Source organism: Jaculus jaculus, chromosome 1, assembly GCF_020740685.1.
Source record: "Jaculus jaculus isolate mJacJac1 chromosome 1, mJacJac1.mat.Y.cur, whole genome shotgun sequence".
In the NCBI taxonomy this organism is placed as follows: Eukaryota; Metazoa; Chordata; class Mammalia; order Rodentia; family Dipodidae; genus Jaculus; species Jaculus jaculus.
The window spans coordinates 220,183,611-220,203,081 of record NC_059102.1 but is presented as its reverse complement, the minus strand read 5'-3'; the positions used below and the strand labels follow the sequence as shown (position 1 = coordinate 220,203,081).

Genomic DNA, 19,471 nt, shown 5'->3' with positions numbered 1-19,471 from the left:
GATCTCTCCTACTTCCTTGCTGAAGTTGATAATTTTTATGCACATCAGTTTTTAGTAGAATAGTGCATTTTGCTTTTTTTTCTTTTCTTTTTCTACCTTAGGCTGCTTTGGTGTGGTTCCTATGCTGCTATCTCAACTGGAAGTACCCCATCCTTTTTCTGATACAAGTCCTGCCAAGTTGGCCAGGCTGGCTTGGAACTTATGATCCTCCTGTCTTACCTAACTTCCTGAGTACTAGGATTAGAGTTGTCATACTTTGCTTCAATCAATTCAATCTTTATATCCTTGCAGGATGCAGACAGGCAAGAAGCAGATGTTTCCAAATCTACAGGACAAATCATCCTGCCTGTCTTTTCCAGTTTCACCTGCAAGTGACAGCAGACAACTGTCTAAAGCCAGAGCTCTCTGTCTGGTGGACCATAAATGGGAGCAGCCAAAAAGGACAGGCTTTCTTGGTCCCTGGATGGGGCTGTTCACTTAGAGTGTGCAAGGCCTTGGTGGGGAGGAGATTTAGATGGAAGGAGATTGAGGGTGGGTGAAAAAAAGAAAAATAAATCTAAGATCAACTTCTGAGAGTTACAGATATCATAGTCAGCTACACGTTACTGGGATGAACCTCCAAACCAGATGCAATCTATAGGAGGAAGGGATTTATTTGAAATTTACAGATCTAGAGGAAGTTTCATAATGGTGAAGCCAAGGCCATTTTCACAGATCCACACAGAGAAATAAACCACCACTAGCACCACAAGCAAGCACAAAGTTGCAGGGATCCCAGGCAGAGCTCACTCTGCACACCTTAGGTTGGAATACAGATCTGTCCCCATTAACACCTTAGGGCTGGACCCCAGGATCCACCCACAGGGACACCTTCTCCAGCCAGAATGCTGGAAATCCTAGTTAAAACTTTAATAAAACATTTGAGCCTGACATGGTGGCATATACCTTTAATTCCAGTACTTGGGAGGCAGAGGTAGTGAGTTTGAGGCTGCCCTGGGACTACATAGTGAATTGCAGGTTATCAGCCTAAGCTCGAGTAAGACCCTACCTTGAAAAATTAAAAAACAACAATAAAAACATTAGAGGGGCTGAAGGCATGACTTAGCAGTTAAGGTGCTTGCCTGCAAAGCCAAAGGACCCAGATTTGATTCCCTAGTACCACATATAAAGCCAGATGAACAAAGCAGTGCAAGTGTCTGGAGTTTATTTGCAGTGGCTAGAAGCCCTGGCATGCCCCCACTCTCTCTATATATATTTGCCTCTTTCTCTATCTCTCACTCAACTAAATAAATAAACTAAAATTTAGGAGCTGGAGAGATGGCTTGGCAGTTAAGGCACTTGCCTGATAAGGTTAAGGATCCAGGTTCAATTCCCCAGCACCCATGTAAAGCCACATAAAGGTGGTACATGCATCCGGAGTTCATTTGCAGTGACTAGAGGCCCTGGCATGCCCATTCTCTCTCTCTCAAATGAATGAAAAAAAAGTTAATTAACTTAAATTTGAAAAACAACACATTGGGACATTGGAAAAGGTGGAGGCATAAGATTAAGATGGAGGCATAGTAGCCACACCAAAGCAGCCTGGAGGAAGGAAATAAGCAGAAAGATACCACAATACACTCTTCTACAGAAAAGAGAAGGTGTGTAAGGAATTATCAACCATAGCAGAGAAATAGAAGAGACCCAGAGCTTCTAGCAACCACACAAGCAGCCAGAATCAGCTCCCACCACAGCACCAGCCATGCTGGTCCATACCAAACTGGCCCTACCTGAGCTACAGGAGCAGAAACCAGGTGATCATACCAGCCTCCTCACAAAGTCAAAAAATGTGAAGAAGATAGCAGAGACCAGCTGAGCAGATACTGAAGAAGAAGACAAACCACCAGCTGAGCCGTTCTGGTACAACTTCAGACACCCTTCATAGCCTCCGCTCCCTCAACTGCCAGCATCAGGGAACCACCGGGAAATCACCCTCTAGATACACAGCCTCCAGCAGAGTGGATAAGCAGACCCAGGCACCCAACCACCCTAACCTAGTCCACAGCAGAACAGAGAGGGACCCAGGTGGGCATGCAGCATAGGCCAACCCTGAGGCTAACCCAAAAGGTAATGGTCTACTTACCCTGGGTCAATACCTGCCCCAAAGCCTGGTATATAGACCTGCATTGGCAATGCTAATTGTACTTTCCATGTCAGGGCAGGTTATGTGTTACATTTGATTAATGATCAGTTTTACTATTCTTAAATAAGCTGTATTTGGGGGGCGGTTTGGGGGGCAACACACACCCTTAGGGACTTTGACTTTGTTAGATTATCTGTTTTAAATTCATTCTTTCTTTCCTTCTTTTTTCTTTTCAGGTAGGGTATGGCTGTGGCCCAGGCTGACCTGGAATTCAGTCTCAAGGTAGACTAGAACTCACAGAAATCTTCCTATCTCTGGATTAAAGGCATATTCCACCATGCCCAGCTCTCCTCACTGTAGTATAAGTACTCCATGCTGGTTTTTTTTTTTTTTTTTTTTGGTTTTTCGAGGTAGGGTCTCACTCTGGTCCAGGCTGACCTGGAATTAATTCTGTAGTCTCAGGGTAGCCTTGAACTCACGGCGATCCTCCTACCTCTGCCTCCCGAGTGCTGGGATTAAAGGCATGCGCCACCACGCCCGGCTCCATGCTGGTTTTGATTGAGTATGTACATTGCTATATGAACATTGAACTTTAGAATTTGCCTGCATTTTACTCCACCCAGCCTCCTAGAATACTCTCACAGCAGGCAACCCCAACACCTAGGGGCACTTCTGTTATTACTCTGAAAGCAATATAAAAGTCACACCTGGCACCTTGTGCTACTGCCCTGAAGATATATAACATAGGATTTACATGTCTAAGAATACTACAGATAATTAGAAAACCCAAGCATCAAAATAACTCAAGATGCAAAAATCTCTATATTATAATACAAGAGAAACAAAAAAGCAAGGCAATCCAAATCCACCACAAATTATAAATCCATCAGAAATGACCTCCAGTGAGACTGATTTAGATAAAATGCCTAACAAAAAATTTTTAAAAATGATTATATCTATGTTCAATGAAATCAAAGAAGAAATCAAAGGAATCAAAGAAGAAAACAAACTCCTGAAGGCATCCCAAGAGAACATAGGAAACCAACTTAATGAAATAAGGTCAATACAAGACATGAGTAAGGAAATAGAAATGATGAAAAAAAAAAAAAATACCAACCAGAAATACTAGCAATGCAAAACAGAGTAGGTCCAGTAGAAAACTTTGTAATAGTCTCACCAATATAATCGATCAAGGACAGAACAGAATATCTAAACTAGAAGACCAGGTGGCAGATCTAATACAGTCCAATAAAGAAAAAGACAAAGTAATGGGAAGTCATGAATGGAAATTTCAAGACATTAGGGACACTATGAAGAGATCAAACATAAGAATTCAGGGTATAGTAGAAGGAGGAGAAGTTCACTCCAAGGCATAGTAGTTTTTTCAACAAAATCATGGAAGAAAATTTCTAAACAGATAAAATCAAGAAAGAACCTCTCAACACCATATTGTAATGAAACTACTAAATGCACAAACCAAAGAAAATATACTGAAAGCAATTAGAAAGAAAAATCAAGTCACATATAAAGGCAATGCCAACAGGATAAAACAGATTACTCAACATAAACTTTGAAAGCCAAAAGGGCTTGGAATGATGTATTCCAATAAATGCCATCGAAAATTACTTTATCTAGCAAAGCTATCCATCTAAATTGATGGAGAAATAAGGACATTCCACAACAAAAATGTGCTAAAAGAATATAAGACAACTAAACAAGCTCTACAGAAAGTACTTGAAGTGTTCCTTCATGCTAAAGACAGAGAAAACCATACACATAAGAAAACAGGAGGACTTCCGGTTAAGATGGCAGTGAAGGAACAACATCAAAGCAGCCTAGGGGAGAAAAAGAAAAAAAAAAAAACAGCAAAATATGCTCTTCTACTAAAAAGTAAGGTGTATAAGAAATTGTCAATGGCAGCAGAAAAGTAGGAGAGATCCAGAGGATCCAGAGCCCACATAGGCAGGCAGAAGTGGCTGCAGCAGTGGCAGCAGGTCTGCAGGGCCACAGTTGCAAGCTTCGGCTTGAGCCTCAGGAGAAGCCAGGTGAAGGCATTTTGCCACGCACACTGGAGCTCTTCACAAACTCAAGAAACATGAAGGAAGAACCACAGCAAACAACAGAGGAGCAGATCACAACATAGAGGATCATGTGGACCAGCAGGAGAACTAGAGGCACCATCCGTAGCCTCCCCACCCCCACCGCCATCACAAATACCAGCAAGCACCAGAGACCAGGGGAAGGGAGCTCGTAGTACCCAGCACCACCGAAAAGAGCAGTGATCCAATGACCCAGCCAGCCTACTTGAACCCACAGTGCACCAAAGAGGGACCCAAGCAGAAGCGCAGCATAACTGAGACCAAAATCATCCCAAAGGTAACTGGGATTACACCAGGTCAGTACCTGCCAAAAAAGCCCAATATATAGGCTTGAACTGGAAGTGCTAATTGCACCTTCCATATCAGAATAAATTATATGTTAAATCTGATAGATGGTCGGATTTGCTATTCTTAAATAAGCTATATTTTGGGCTTGTTATTTGTTGCTTCTTCATTTATAGTGGCTTTTCTTCCTCTTCTGTTTTACATTAGGGAAGGGTCTCACTTGGTCACAGCTGACTTGGAACACTCAACAGACCAGAAATCTTAACCTCCTTGTTGACAGGATTAAGGGTGTGGGGCACCACACTCCCTAAGGTACAGTGATATTGTTAGCGGATCTGGTTGTCATAATGTCTACTCTTGTATAAATACTCTGTGCTGTTTTTCATTGAATGTGTACATTGTTTAGTTAAATTTTAGAATCTGCTTATGTTTTCTTCCACTCAGCCTACTTAAATACTCTCATAGCAAGCAAACCCAACACCTAAGGTTACTTTTGTAGATACTCAGAGTCTTGAGAGCCACACCTAGCACCTTAAGCTCAAACTTTGAAGATATAATAACATCAGATTGATTGATACATTTAATAATACCAGGCTAACTAGAAAATCCATGCATTAAATTAATTCAAGATTTAAAAATATGCACATTATAATACAAGAAACACCAAAAATCAAGACAATATATATCCACCAAAAAGTGTTGATGCATCAGAAGTGACCTCCATGAGAATGAGTTAGAGGAAATGCCTAAGATAGATTTCAAATGAATAATTATAAATATGCTTAAAGAAATCAAAGAGGAAACCAAAGGAATGAAAGAGGAAATTAAGGAGCCAAATAAGACACAGTACACCAATTTAATGAAATAAAGAGATTAATACTAGGCATAAATAAGGAAATAGAAATAATAAAGAAAAACCAGTCAGAATTTCTAGCAATGAAGAACACACGTAATGAAATAAAAATCTCTGTAGAAAATCTCACCAATAGAACGAATGAAGGAGAGGACAGAATATCTAAATTAGAAGACCAGGTGGTAGATCTAATACAGTCCAACAAAGAGAAAGACCACAATGGAATCAAACAGCAAATCAATAGCAAGCAAAGCTATAGAGCATACACAAAATCATGGAAACTAAACAATGCACTCCTCAATAATGGATGGGTCAATTAAGAAATCAAGAAGGAAATCAAAAATTTCAAAGGGTCAAATAATAATGAGAACACAACATACCAAAACTTTTGGGACACAATGAAGACAGACCTAAGAGGGAAATTTATAGCTTTATGTGCCTATATTAAGAAATTAGAAAGGTCTCAAGAAAACGACCTAATGCTTCATCTTAAAGCCTCGGGAAAAGAAGAACAGGGTAAATCAAAAATCAGTAGAAAGGAAGAAATAATAAAGATTAGGGCAGAAATTAATGAAGTAGAAACAAAAACAAAAATCCAAAGAATCAATGAAACAAGGAGTTGGTTCTTTGAAAGGATAAACAAATCTGACCAAAAGAAAGACAGAAGAGACAAAAAGTGAGGTAACCCAGGCCCACAAAGCCAAGCGTCACATGTTCTCTCTCATATGTGTATCTACCTACAGATGATTGGACTTCTGTGTGAGTAGGAAGAAAACTCATTAGCAGAGGCCAATAAGCTAGGAAAGACATATAAAGGGAAAAGAAAGGAAGGGAGGGGGGTACTTAATAGGATGGCATTGTGTTTATGTAAATAGAAAAATAGATTAATGGGGGTGAAAAGGCCCAAAGTGAGGTCAGGGGAAGAGATTGAGTAAAGGAAAGGTGGAGGAAGGGCTAATCAAAATCTAAGATGATATAAATAAATCATATGGAAACCTACTTTTTTTGGACAATGGAACACTCAGGAGCCATAGATTCTTGCTAGAAAATTTCCAGTCCCAGCGATGGGATACCTTCCAGTGAGTTGTTGAGCAAGGAAGTCCCTGATGCCCTGCAAACTTTTGAGCCTTTGGGGGATGTTTCACATTCAAGCCACACAATTGTCTTTGAAGGGTCTTCAGAGATGTACCAGAGTCATGCAGTACCAGGCCAGTGCAAAGACAGAGGTAGAGCACAACAGGTAGGGTTGAGGCAGGGTAGCCTGATGGGAGGACTTGCAATGGTTCCATCCAGGGAGAGTAGGGATGAGGTAAAGACCCAGAGAAAGTCAGGAGACTTGGAGCTGCAACGCCAAGCAAGAAGAGGCAAGTGGAAAGGCAGAGACACAGAATGAGGAGGGTAGGAACTGATGCAAATTTTCTGGGCAAGAGAATTCTGGGTGTTAATAATGTTGCAAGCTATTACACTGTATCCACTCTTCGAAGATCCATGGTACATATTAACATTTCAAGTCCTGTAATGAAGAATTTGGTATTATCTCACCACTGTTTTTCAAACATTGTTCTTTTCTAAATTATAACACAACACATAATGATAAAAATTCCAGGGGAGGGCTGGAGAGATGGCTTAGCAGTGAAGGCACTTGCCTACAAAGCCTAAGGACCCAGGTTCAATTCCCCAGAACCCACACAAGCTAGATGCACATGGTAGCACATTTATCTGGAATACATTTGCAGTGGCTAGAGGCCCTGGCATGCTTGTTCTCTCCCTCTGTCTTTCTCTCCCCCCCTTCTTGTCTTTCAGAAACAAACAAACTTTTAAAAATATTTCTGGGGAGTTGGAAAGATGGCTCAGTGGTAAAAGACATTCCTGTTTGCAATTCCTAAGCCACCCATATATACTAGATGCAAAAAGTGGTGCAAACTTTTGGTGCTTGTTTGCAATGGTAAGAGGGGATGGTGCGCCTACACACACACACACACACACACACACACACACATTAAATAATTTAAAACAATTCCAGGGGCCAGGTAGATTGCTCAGCAGTTAGAGGTGCTTGATTGCAAAGCCTGATGGCCCAGGGTTCAATTCCCCAGCTGCCACTAAAAGCCAGATGCAAAGTGGCACAATCATCTGTGATCCTATCATGCCTGTGAGGATGGAAGTGGAACCAGTAGAGTCCAAAGCTCATGGGCCAGGTCAATCTAATGTGTACTTACAATCTGGCAGTTCATTTGCAGAAGCAAGAGACCCTGTCTCAAAGCAGGTGGAGCACAGATATCTTGAAGTATTCCTCAGGTGTATATACACACACACACACACAAAGTAAATTTTAAAAACCACCAGTGTGCACCTCAGAACTTCATCTAACATGATCAGCTTTGTGTTCCCAGGGCTTAGAATTAGCTTACAACCAATAGTCACTAATCTTTCTTTTTCTTTTTTGCAGGTCAGGCTAACCTTTCACTCATGATCCTGCTGCCTCAGCTTCCTGAGTGATAGGATGATAGGTGCGTTTAATAATCTGTCTTCCTCAGAATAGCCTCATGATATAGATCGTACTAGTTACTTTCTGATTGCTGGGTCAAAGTGCCTGACAAAAGTCAGTTGAAGGAGGAAGGGTTTAATTCACAGTTACAGTCATGGTGGGGAAGGCATGCTGTCAGGAGCTTGAGGCAGCTGGTCACATTCAGGACTGTAAGGAAGCAGAGTGATGGATGCTGCTGTTCAGCCAGCTCTCTCCTTTTATACAGTTCAGGACTGTTTAAAATGTAAGAGCGCTGCCCACAGTTAAAATGGGTCTTCCTGCCTCAACTGAACTAAGACCATATCCAGAAGCAAACCTAATCTACAGAACACTCATAGGGAAGCCCAGCGGCCTATTTCCTAGGGGATTCTAGATCCTGTCAAATTGACAATCAGTATAAACTATCACAGATGCTATGTAATTTCTATTTCACAAACAAGGCTCAGAGAGTTCAGGCAACTTACTCAAGGTCATGCAGCAGTGGGTTGAGCTGCTGTGTGCTCATGGCCTTTCTGTGATCCTGCTTACCTCCAGAAAGTGCCCTGGTTGCTAGCCTCCTAAGGGCTGCTTCATGACCTCTCACAGACCTTGTCCTCAACAGTGGACACCCAGGTGGTTGCCCAGAGAGCTGGACTGTAATGTGAGCTTCACCATGCTGGGGGTGATGGAGCGGGTGGGCAGGTGACAGCCAGGGCAGGGACATTTGACAGGCAGCAGTGTGGGGACCCAAGTGGCCAGAAGAGCCTGTCCAGCAAGAGTCTGGATGTATTCTCTGCTATGGGCAACAAGCAAACAGTGTTCACTTATGAACAGCTGGAAGAGTATCAGGTAGGGAGCAGGGCAGCATGGTCTTAGTAGCATGGAAGCTCTGGGTCCTGGTCACCCGTTGGGGTGTAGTTGGCCAGGGGTCCTGTAAGTTCCCTGTGTGTGATATGTGGCTGACTGCATGTGTTTGGGGTGACAGAAGAAGAAGTAAGGACCAGAAGCTTTTCTGGATTGAGCTGATATTTCTCTCCCTAGGACTGTACTTTCTTCACAAGAAAAGAGATAATGAGGTTAGTAGGGGACAAATGGAGCCATACCTGAAACAACTGTTTATTTGTTGCTGGGGATATTTGCAACTGTTTTTTTTGCTTGCATCTTGTTTTGTTTTGGTCTGGTTTGGTTTGAGGCAGGGTCTTATATAGACCAGGTTGGCCTCAAACTCACTATGTAGCTGAGAATGGCCTTGAACTCCTCCCATTCAAGTACTAACTAGAAGTGACCCTGCTTAGCACCTGAGATCAGATGAGATTGGATGTGTTCAGGATGGTATAGACATAGACTTGGACAGCCGGTCCTTTTGCTTCCACCTCTTAAGTACTGGGATGACAGGTGAGTGCTATCACACCCAGTGTTGAAAGTTGTGTTTTTTTTTTTTAATTTTTTTTTTTTGAGGTAGGGTCTCACTCTAGCTCAGGCTGACCTGGAATTCACTCTGTATTCTCACGATGGCCTCTAACTCATGGCTATCCTCTTACCTCTGCCTCCCAGGTGCTGGGATTAAAGGCCTGCGCCCGGCTTCCAGTATTGAAATTTTGTGCATGCGTGTCCATGTATGTATGTGTTCATGTGACTCCAGGTGCATATTTGCCACAGTGCATGTGTGAAGGTCAGAGGATAGCATTAGGTGTTAGTCCTTGCCTTCCACCTTGTTTGAGCAGGGTCTCAGTGTTCACCGTTACATTTGCCAGGTTAGCTGGCCTGTGAGCTTCCAAGAGTTTCTTCTGTTTCCACTCTCTCCTCTCACTGTTGGTGGACTGGGAATATAGACACCCACTATTTATCTATTTATCTGAGATAGAAAGAATTAGAGAGAAAGAGAGAAGGAGGGAAAGAAAGAAAGAAGAAGAGGGAGAGGGAGAGAATGGGTGCACCAGGGCCTTCTGCCACTACAAATGAACTCCAAATGCATATGCCACTATGCATCTGGCTTACATGGGTACTGAGGAATAGAACGTGGGTCTTTTGGCTTTGCAGGCAAGGGTCTTAACTGCTAAGCCATCTCTTTAGCCCCAGCTTTGAGATTTTCACATGGGTTCTGGAGATATGAACTCATGTCTTCATGCTTATGTGGCAAGTACTTTATCCACAGAGCCATCTCCCCAGCCTTGTGATTTTGTTTTTTTGAAGCAGGGTCTCAATGTGGCCCAGGCTGACCTTGAACTCATGGCATTCCTCCTAGGTGAGCCTCCCAAGTGCTGGGATTAAAGGCGCCTGTCACCACGCCTGGCTCAGCCATGCAGATTTTTTTTTTAATATTGTATTTATTTGAGAAAGAGGAAGAGGCAGAGAAAGAGAAAGAGAGGATGGGCACACTGGGGCCTCTAGTCACTGCAAACAAACTCCAGATGCATGTGGCCTCGTGTGCATCTGGCTTACATGGGTCCTGGAGAATCAAACCAGGGTCCTTAGGCTTTGCAGGCAAATGCCTTAACTGCTAAGCCATTTCCCCAGCCCACAGTTGTTGTTGTTTTTTAATGTGTCTTGTCATATAGCTCAGGCTAGCCTTAAACTCCTGATCCTCTTGCTTCAACCTTCTGAGTTCTGGGATTATAGGTGTGTGTCACCACACCTGACTATAGTAAACATGTCAATACATCACTAAAGTTAAGTGTTGGTGAGCGTGTCGTGTCAGAAGCAGAAGCTAGCTGAAAAGTCACATCCTGTTATATTGTCACTGTCCTTATGCAGGTGAGTGTGGGGAGCCATGGAAGGATTTTGAGCCCTGAAGAAGTCTATTAGTACATCTTATCTCCCTGAGGTCAATGTTTAGAAATCAGGAGTCCAGTGCAGAGTTGGAAGCCATCTCTGGGATGTGGGTAACATAAAGGTGACTGAGTGCCCTGTGGGGGGCAGGTGGCCCAAGGTGTCTTCAGATCCCTGGCATAAGCCCAGAGAGATGGGCTCTGATGAGCCTCCCATGTCATACACGGTCTGTGGGGCCATTATCCAGGAGCCCTGACCCATGAACTTGAAGCTCTGAAACTCAAGCTGGCCCGGGAAGAGCTGTGGAGTGAACAGGGCAGAGGCCCCAGTTGTGTGGGCACCAGACATCCATTATTGATGGGCACACCTCTCACTTGGCAGCCCCATTGTCTGAGTGAAGACAGCTTGTGGGGTCACCTCAGCTATCATGATCAGATTACTGATGGGGAAACTGAGGCTCAAATAGGGCCAGAAGAACCTCAGGTTCCAGGGCAGATGGACAGAGCCTTATGGGGCCTGGGGGCTGGCATTTGATTGGTACAAGGCTTATTGAGTTAACTGTGGCTTGGAGGAGAAAGGGACTCACTGGAAGCCACACAGAAAGCCCAAGTCATGGGTTGGGAGATGGCTTAGTAGTTAAGGTGCTTGCTGCACTAGCTTGAGGACCTGAGTTCTGATTCACAGTATCTGTGGAAATGCCAGATAGGCATGGCAGCCAGTATGTGATCCCTGTGCTTAGAGGTGGAGACAGAGGACCCTTGGGGAAAGCTGGCTTGCTAGACTAGCTGCATCAGTGAGTCCTGGCTCAAGTGAGAGACCTAGCCTCAATAAATTAATAGTGATTGAATAAGGCACCAATATCAACCTCTGGCCTCCACACCCATAGGAACATGCATGCATACACATATACATGTACACCCATGTCACACACAAATATGCATGAAAAAAAAAAACTAGAAAAAAATAAAGAAAGCCAAACTCAGGGCATTCCCTCGGGGACCCTGACAAAAGAACTGATGTTCAGGATTAAAGTTGAAGGCATCCCTCTCAAGTTCACAGCCACAAGAAAGCTCATGGGTGTCTGTCTGTCTTTGACAGTCTCCAGCATTTTTGGGACACCAGGGTCACCAAAGATGGTCTCTTCAAGGCTCATGCTCAATATGTCCTAACAAAGGTATGGCATCACCAGCAAAGGGCATCTGTGTGGAGGGTTGTCATTATGATTTAGGGTGTGTGTATATAATTTAGCACTTTGCAGGATTCCTTTCATTTGCATTTTCAAAAACATCTGGCTATAGCTGAGTGCACACAGCAGTTACCTAACATGTATGAGGGTTTGGGCTCAGTCCCAGCACTACATAAGCAGGATGTGGCCTGTCATCCTAGCACTCAGGAGGTGGAAGAAGTAGAATCAAGACTTCAAGGCCATTCTTGGCTAAATAGGGAGTTTGCTGCCAGCCTGAGCTACATGAGGTCCAACTAAAAATAGAAATCTAGGCCACCCTGAGACTACATAGTGAATTCCATGTCAGCCTGGGCTACTGTAAGACCCTACTTGAGAAACCAATAAAATAAAATAAAATAAAAATCTAACCAGGGCTGAAATGGGTAAGTGGTTAAAGGAGCTTATTTGCAAAACTTGCTAGCCCCTGGGTTCAGTTCCTCAGTACCCATGTAAAGCCAGATGCAAAAGTTGCACAAAGTTCTGGAGTGTGTTTGCAGTGGCAAGAGACTCTGCTGTGTGTGTGTGTGTGTGTGTGTGTGTGTGTGTGCATATACACACACATACATGCTTGCAAATAAAATGCTAAAAGAGCTAGGTGTGGTAGTGCATGCCTTTAATCTCAGCACTCAGAAGGCAGAGGTAGGAGGGTCGCTGTTAGTTTGAGGCCACCCTGAGACTACAAAGTGAATTCCAGGTCAGCCTGAGCTAGAGTGAGAACCTACCTAGAAAAGTAAAAAAAAAAATCAGTCAGGCCAGGTGTGGGGTGCACACCTGTCATCCTAGTACTTAGGAGGCTGAAGCAAGAGGATTGTGAGTTTGAGCCCAGTCTGGGCTGCATAGTAAATTTGTTTATGCTCTGCCCCATTAGAGGAAACTGTTTGTCTGTTATGGTGAGAAGGAAGGCCTGAGAATGGGAGGAGAGGGTCATTATAAGCAAAATCTTGCCAACAATATAATGATGCTAGAAATATATATTTAATTAGCATCTTCCTTTTTTTTGAGGTAGGGTCTTGTGCTAGCCCAGGCTGACCTGGACTTCACTATGTAATCTCAGAGTGGCCTTGAACTCACAGTGATCCTCTTACCTCTGCCGAGTGCTGGAATTAAAGCCTGGAATTAAAGGTGTGTGCCACTATGCCCTGCTGGGATCTTCCAAATGTATGCTGTGAAATGATTATTCTTCAACACCTCCTTGCTCTCATTTCTACCTTCCTAGTGAATTCTTACTCACTTTTTTTTTTTTTTTTTTTGGTTTTTCAAGGTAGGGTCTTGTTCTAGCCCAGGCTGACCTGGAATTCACTATGTAGTCTCAGGATGGCCTTGAACTCACGGTGATCCTCCTACCTCTGCCTCCCTAGTGCTGGGATTAAAGGCGTGCACTACCACGCCCAGCCCTTACTCACACTTTTAAGCTCAACACAGATGCTCCCTTCTCCAGGAACCACAACCTCCTCCCTTGCTTGTTTCCTGTGTTTACCTTGGTCCCATCCATGGGGATCCAGTATTCTTCAGTGTTGGTGAGTAACTGCAAGTGTGCAAGAGGAGAGATAAATCTCTTCCTTCCTCTCAGCCCTCAGCTTTTCTATTTTTTTTTCTTTTCCTACACCAGGCTTTTCTATCGCTACCAGGACCTGGCACCTCAGCTGGTCCCCATGGACTATACCAGCTGCCCTGATGTAAAGGTGCCCTATGAGCTTATTGGCAGCATGCCAGAGCTGAAGGTATGTCTGGGCCATGGGGATGAAAGGAATACAGTGGAGATGCCCCAATTTTGTCCCTATGAGGTGGTAGCCACCATTATTCCTATTTTACAGATGAGAAAACTGAATCTGAGAGGTTCAAACATGTATTGGTGTCAGAGCTACAGCATTAGAGAGACACGATTTAAAAAGAACCATTGCAGGGATGAAATGAAATGAGTAATTGGCTGGACATGGAGGTGCACACCGGTCATTCCAAGACTTAGGACAAGACTGAGGTGGGATGATAAGGAGTCTGAGGTCATCTTGGGCAACAGGATGCACTGCCTCAAAAAGTGAAAAGAGCTGGGCGTGGTGGTGCACATCTTTAATCCCAACACTAGGGAGGCAGAGGTAGGAGGATCGCCATGAGTTCAAGGCCACCCTGAGACTACATAGTGATTTCCAGGTCAGCCTGGACTAGAGTGAGACCCTGTCTCAAAAAAATCAAAACAAAAACAAAAACAAAAAAAGAAAAAGAAGAACAGTAAGGAAGGAAGGAATGGAGGGAGGAGTAAGGGAAAGAAAAAGAAGGAAGGAAAAGGAAAGAAAGAAGGAAAGGGAAGAAAAGGAAGGGAGGAAGGATGGGAAGGAAGGGGAAAGACAGGAAGAAAAGGAAAGATGGAAAAGGAAAGGAAGGAAGGATAGAAGGAAGAATGGAAGAGGATGGAGAAAAGGAAGAGTAGGGAAAATACTGGGGAGGTAAAGGAAGAGGTGAAGCAAATAGGGGAAAGGAAAGAAAAACAGAGCCTGAGGATATGGCTTAGCAGATGAATGCTTGCATGCCTATGAAGGTATTCAATCCCCAGCACACACACACACACACACACACACACACACACACACACACACACACACACACCATCACCAGCACTACCACCACCACCACCAGCAGCAGCAGCAGCAGCAGCAGCAGCAGCAGCAGCAGCAAGAAGTAAGAAAATAAAATAAAATAAACTCAAAGAGAAGTCAGCATTGGGAAGGGCTGAACCAGCTTCCAACAAGCTCTGGCAACTCTGGAAGAGATTAACTCAGGCAGCCTCTGATAGATCAGTTTGAGTTGCGTATCTATCTCAGATCAATTATGAACGCTAGGTGAATGATCAGTTCTAATTGGCCATCTGGGTCCCATGCTTTCTGTGGACCTAGAAGGGTGGTGTCCAGGTGCAGGGAACACAGCTGTTGGCCTTTCTGTCTCTGGAGCATGATGAAGTGAAAGAAGGGCCCATAAAGGTCCCAGGAGAGTGGGATGGGTGACACCCATGGGCCCTGGAAGAGACCACTATCTGCCTTCCTGATTCCAGGACAACCCTTTCCGCCAGAGGATCGTGCAGGTCTTCTCTCAGGACGGGGATGGCCACATGACATTGGACAACTTTCTGGACATGTTCTCTGTGATGAGTGAGATGGCTCCGCGAGACCTCAAGGCTTACTATGCCTTTAAGATTTATGGTGTGTGCAGAGTCCTGGGTGGGGGAACAGGATGAAGGCCCCATCACAGGCAGCTCTGTAGGGCTAATGCCTGCAGGGTCCTGACCTCCACACACCCAGACCTCCACAGCTCATCCCCTTGCACACTCCATATTAACATTGCTGTTTCCTAAACATACTGGATTCTTCTTGCCCCAAGGCTTTTGCTTCTGCTATGCCTTCTGCCTAGAACTTTTTGTGTGTGTGTGCAGTGCTGTGGATAAAACCTAGAACCTTGTGTGCTTTAGGCAGGGCTCTACCTCCCAGCCTCGCCCCCTCCCTCACTGGGATTCTGGGCGAGGCTCTAGTGCACTCAATTCTTGTTGACTGAGTATATGAATGAAAAAGTTATTGTACCTGACACATAGTAAATATTGAATAAATACTCAATGGCTTAGGAAACAACTTGGATTGGAGAGATAGCTCAGCAGTTAAAGGTGCTTGCTTGCAAAATCTGACAGCCTGTTTGATTCTCCAGTACTAAGTAAAGCCAGATGCACAATGTGGCATGCATCTGGAATTTTTGCAATGGCAAGAGTGTCCATTTCTAGCCTTCCTACCTCCCTCCTTCCCTCCCTCTCTGCTTGCAAATAAATAAATAAATATTTAAAATAAAATAAAAAGTACAAGTTATCACAATGACTGGCACACACTCAATAAATACCTTTAAAAGGTAGAATGATGCCTGATGCACATACTTGGCAGGTTCCTTCACAATTCCAAAGCAAGTCTGATTCTCTCACCTGTGTGCTCCATAGACTTCAATAATGACAACTATATCTGCGCCTGGGACCTGGAGCAGACGGTGACCAGGCTGACCCGGGGAGAGCTGAGCACTGAGGAGGTGAGTTTGGTGTGCGAGAAGGTGCTGGATGAGGCTGATGGGGACCATGACGGGCGGCTGTCCCTGGAAGACTTCCAGAACATGATCCTGCGTGCACCCGATTTCCTTAGGTGAGTTGCTTAATGTTTGGAACTTCTACAAGGGAGAAAAGCCTACAGGGATGGTTCATAGACCACATATGAAAATTTCTGTTCACTAGTGACCTTGAGAAGTGCCCCAGTTTCCCTGGTCTCGGCCTCTGTAACTGTGCAAGTCAGAGTGCTTGAGGATCCCAAGGGTATTTCTTGTAGGTGGCTAGAACTCTTGGGTCAAGTGCAACATGGTTGCACAGTGCATGGGCTGCAGGGCTGTAGTTGGCCGCTGGGATACAGAGTCCTGGCTGCAGGCCATAGGAGAGTTAGGGGTGTTAACTCCATGCTTGAGGACACAGCCATCCCCTTCTTACAATCTTCTCAGAGCTAAGACTGGATTTTCTTTTTGAGTGTGTGTTTGTATGATCCTGCACGCATGCATGCAGAGACTAGGGGAGGATGCTGGGTGTCATCCTTCTTATTTTCCACCTTATTCCCCTAAGACAGAACCTCCTACTGGAGAAAAACAGAACCTGAAGCTTTGTTTTTCTGTTAGACTGGCTGACCAGGAAGCCCCAGTGGTCATCCTGTCTCCAATCCCCCTCAGTACTGGTGTTGCAGGCAAGCATGGGCACACAAGACTGTTTAGGTGGATGCTAGGCATCAAACTCCGTACTTGTGCAGCAAGCACTCTTACCTGCTTTTTTTGTGGGGGAGGGGAGGTAGGGTCTCACTCTAGCCCAGGCTGACCTGGAATTCACTATGTAGTCTCAGGCTGGCTTGAACTCACAATGATCCTCCTACATCTGCTTCCTCAGTGCTGGGATTAAAGGCAAGTGCCACCACACCCAGCCCTGTTTTTGTTTTCATTTGAGACAAGGTCTCACTCTGTAGCTTACATTGACTTTGAACCTGTGATCCTTCTGCCTCAGCCTCCTGAGTGCTGGGATAATGACAGGTATATGCTACTATGTTTGGTTCAGCAAATATTTTTCAGTAAGGAGCCAAAGAGTAGAGGGGAGAGTGATGGCACAAGCCTGTGATCCTGGCACTCAGGAAGGTGAGGCAGGAGGATTTTGAATTTGAGTCCAGACTGAGCTACAGAAACCCATATAGTTGCTATAGTTGTTACATTATAGATAGATAAGAGATTGATAAGTTCTGAGTTGATATATAGACAATTTTTAGGATTCTACCTAGCATACAGCAGGTGTCCAATCAGTGAGTAGTGCTGCAGTTGCTGTTAGTATTGGTACTTTTTGTGTACCTAAAGTCTCTCCTCCTTCTCTGAGCATGCTTTGTGTCCTTCACTCTTCACACCATTCAGTCTTACAGAGGTGAGCTAATTCCTTTATTTTTCAAAGGACTAAACTGAGGCTCAGAGAGTGCCAACCACTGGTCGAGTCCCACAGCAAGTCTAGGGTGGAGCTAGGATGTGAACTCTGATTCAAAGACATGTGCTCACAAGTCCCATGAGGAACCAGGCATGATGGCCCACATGTCTACAATCCCAGCACCTGGAAGGCTGAGGCAGGAGGACTGCATTGAGTTCTAGGGCAGCTGAGGCTGGAGAGTGAGCTGCTGTCTCCATAAACTAAAAACCAACCAAACAAAATCTAAAAAACATGGGAGACAGGAGAGCCACAGTCTACGAGTATTAGGGGGTGTCCATCTCCTTATGGTCCCTTGATTGCCTCAGGGACTCCAGGGAGTGTTGGAGATGAAGTAGAGTGGCCATCTGGGGCCTGGCACTGACTGATGCCTTTTCTCACTGCACACAGCACCTTCCACATCCGCATCTGATAGCTCTATAGAGAAGAACCATTGGTAAGCTGGGCAGGTTGGCCCTTGCCTCACTGTGGACTATGCTCTCCATGGGCTTTGGGAATAAATGTCAGTTGCTGAGTTGAACCTGCTGAGAAGAGACTTTTTCTGCCTCAAACCTGTTTGATGGATGGATGGGAAGATATTTAGGATCTCTCTGCCTTTTGCTGTGACCACACTGTCTCTGGACCATTTGTAAGACAGCTTTACTTCTAGATCTCTATCATGAAGTCTGAAAATGCTTATTAAGCTGGGTGTAGCTCAGTGGTACTTGCCTGAAAATGCCTTATCCTGGGTTTCCATGGGACTAGAGGGAAACCAGGCTCACATTATCCTTCCCTATGGACCACTGAGGGTGACCCCTCCCTCATTGCTTAACTACTTTCCCCCCTTTCCTCTCCATCCCTGAGCACTCAAAGGGACTGATATTTTCACTCATTGTGTGGGATGCCTCTGTGGGGGAGGTGGCAGGAATCTCACTTGCCCAGGTCAGCCCAGAACTTCACAGTTTACATGTGGAAGCCCAGGCCACACAACCCATTTGCAGAGGTCTGCTTGAACCCAGAATCACGTTATTCAGCACTCCAGACCCTCATTTCTTATGAATTTGGGAAATCCCATATCCCAATGCACCAGAGATTGTCCCAAGACAAAGCCCCAATCAGTTCAAGACATGGTGATCCTGTGACCAAACTAGTGTTAGGTAGCTAGACAGGCATTTGCACAGTTGGAGGTCCTTGTGGCTGGACCCCTTCAGGTGACACTAGCTCTACTTCTAGAGTTATTTCTAGAGTGCTCAGTACTGCCCCATTCCCTGCTGATTAGGAGTTCCAGGTTCTACCTGCATACTGCCTTTCCTCCTGAAAAAAGGCTGTGCTCCTTTCCATCATCCAGGGGTGGAAACAGACCCAAAGAAGTCTAGACTCACTGAATCTTACGCAGCACTTTTAAAAAATATATTTATTTGTAGAGAGAGGAAAGAGAAGGAGAGGGTGAAGTAATAGTTATTCCAGGGCCTCCTGCCTTGGCAAATGAACTCCAGGCACATGAGCCACTTTGTGCATCTGGCTTTTATATGGGTACTGGGGAATTGAATCTGGGCCATGAGGCTTTGCAAGCAAGGACCTTTAATTGTTGATCCATTTTTCCTGCTCCTCATGCAGCACTTTTTTCTTTTGAGGCAAGTCTATCAGACTGTCCTTTAAAAAAATTTTTTTGTAATATTTATTTATTTGAGAGCGACAGACAGAGAGGGAAAGAGGCAGAGAAAGAGAGAGAATGGGCATGCCAAGACTTCCAGCCAGTGCAAACAAACTCTAGATATGTGTGCACCCTTGTGCATCTGGCTAATGTGGGTCTTGGGGAATTGAGCCTTGAACCAGGATCCTTAGGCTTCACAGGCAAGTGCTTAACTGCTAAGCCATCTCTCCAGCCCTTATGCATGCAGCACTTTTTTTTTTCTTTTTAGTTTTTTGAGGTAAGGTCTCACTCTAGTCCAGGCTGACCTGGAATTCACTATGTAGTCTCAGGGTGGCCTTCAACTCATGGTGTTCCCCTTACCTCTGCCTCCTAAGTGCTGAGACTAAAGGCATGTGCCACCACGCCCGGCTTTATGCAGCACTTTTGACACAGGAATCCCACCCTAGGCAGCTGCTTCCCTTTCT

At 44.6% G+C, this 19,471-nt stretch overlaps 1 protein-coding gene across 3 annotated transcripts; it reads left to right on the top strand.

Annotated features, from left to right (window-relative positions):
• The first annotated feature begins 8,663 nt into the window (after positions 1 to 8,663).
• Cib3 (calcium and integrin binding family member 3) lies at positions 8,664 to 17,786 on the top strand. 3 transcript variants are annotated; one of them, XM_004665963.1, is made up of 7 exons: positions 8,664 to 8,714; positions 8,907 to 8,941; positions 12,143 to 12,161; positions 13,488 to 13,580; positions 14,903 to 15,050; positions 15,827 to 16,022; positions 17,765 to 17,786. In XM_004665963.1, the coding sequence occupies exons 1-7, from the start codon at positions 8,664 to 8,666 to the stop codon at positions 17,784 to 17,786; spliced, it is 564 nt and encodes a 187-aa protein (XP_004666020.1). The 3 variants fall into 3 exon arrangements, with proteins under 3 accessions (XP_004666020.1, XP_004666019.1, XP_004666021.1); XM_004665962.3 differs by lacking the exon at positions 12,143 to 12,161 and having other exon boundaries at positions 13,469 to 13,580; XM_004665964.1 differs by lacking the exons at positions 8,907 to 8,941; positions 12,143 to 12,161; positions 13,488 to 13,580.
• Positions 17,787 to 19,471: the final 1,685 nt, after the last annotated feature.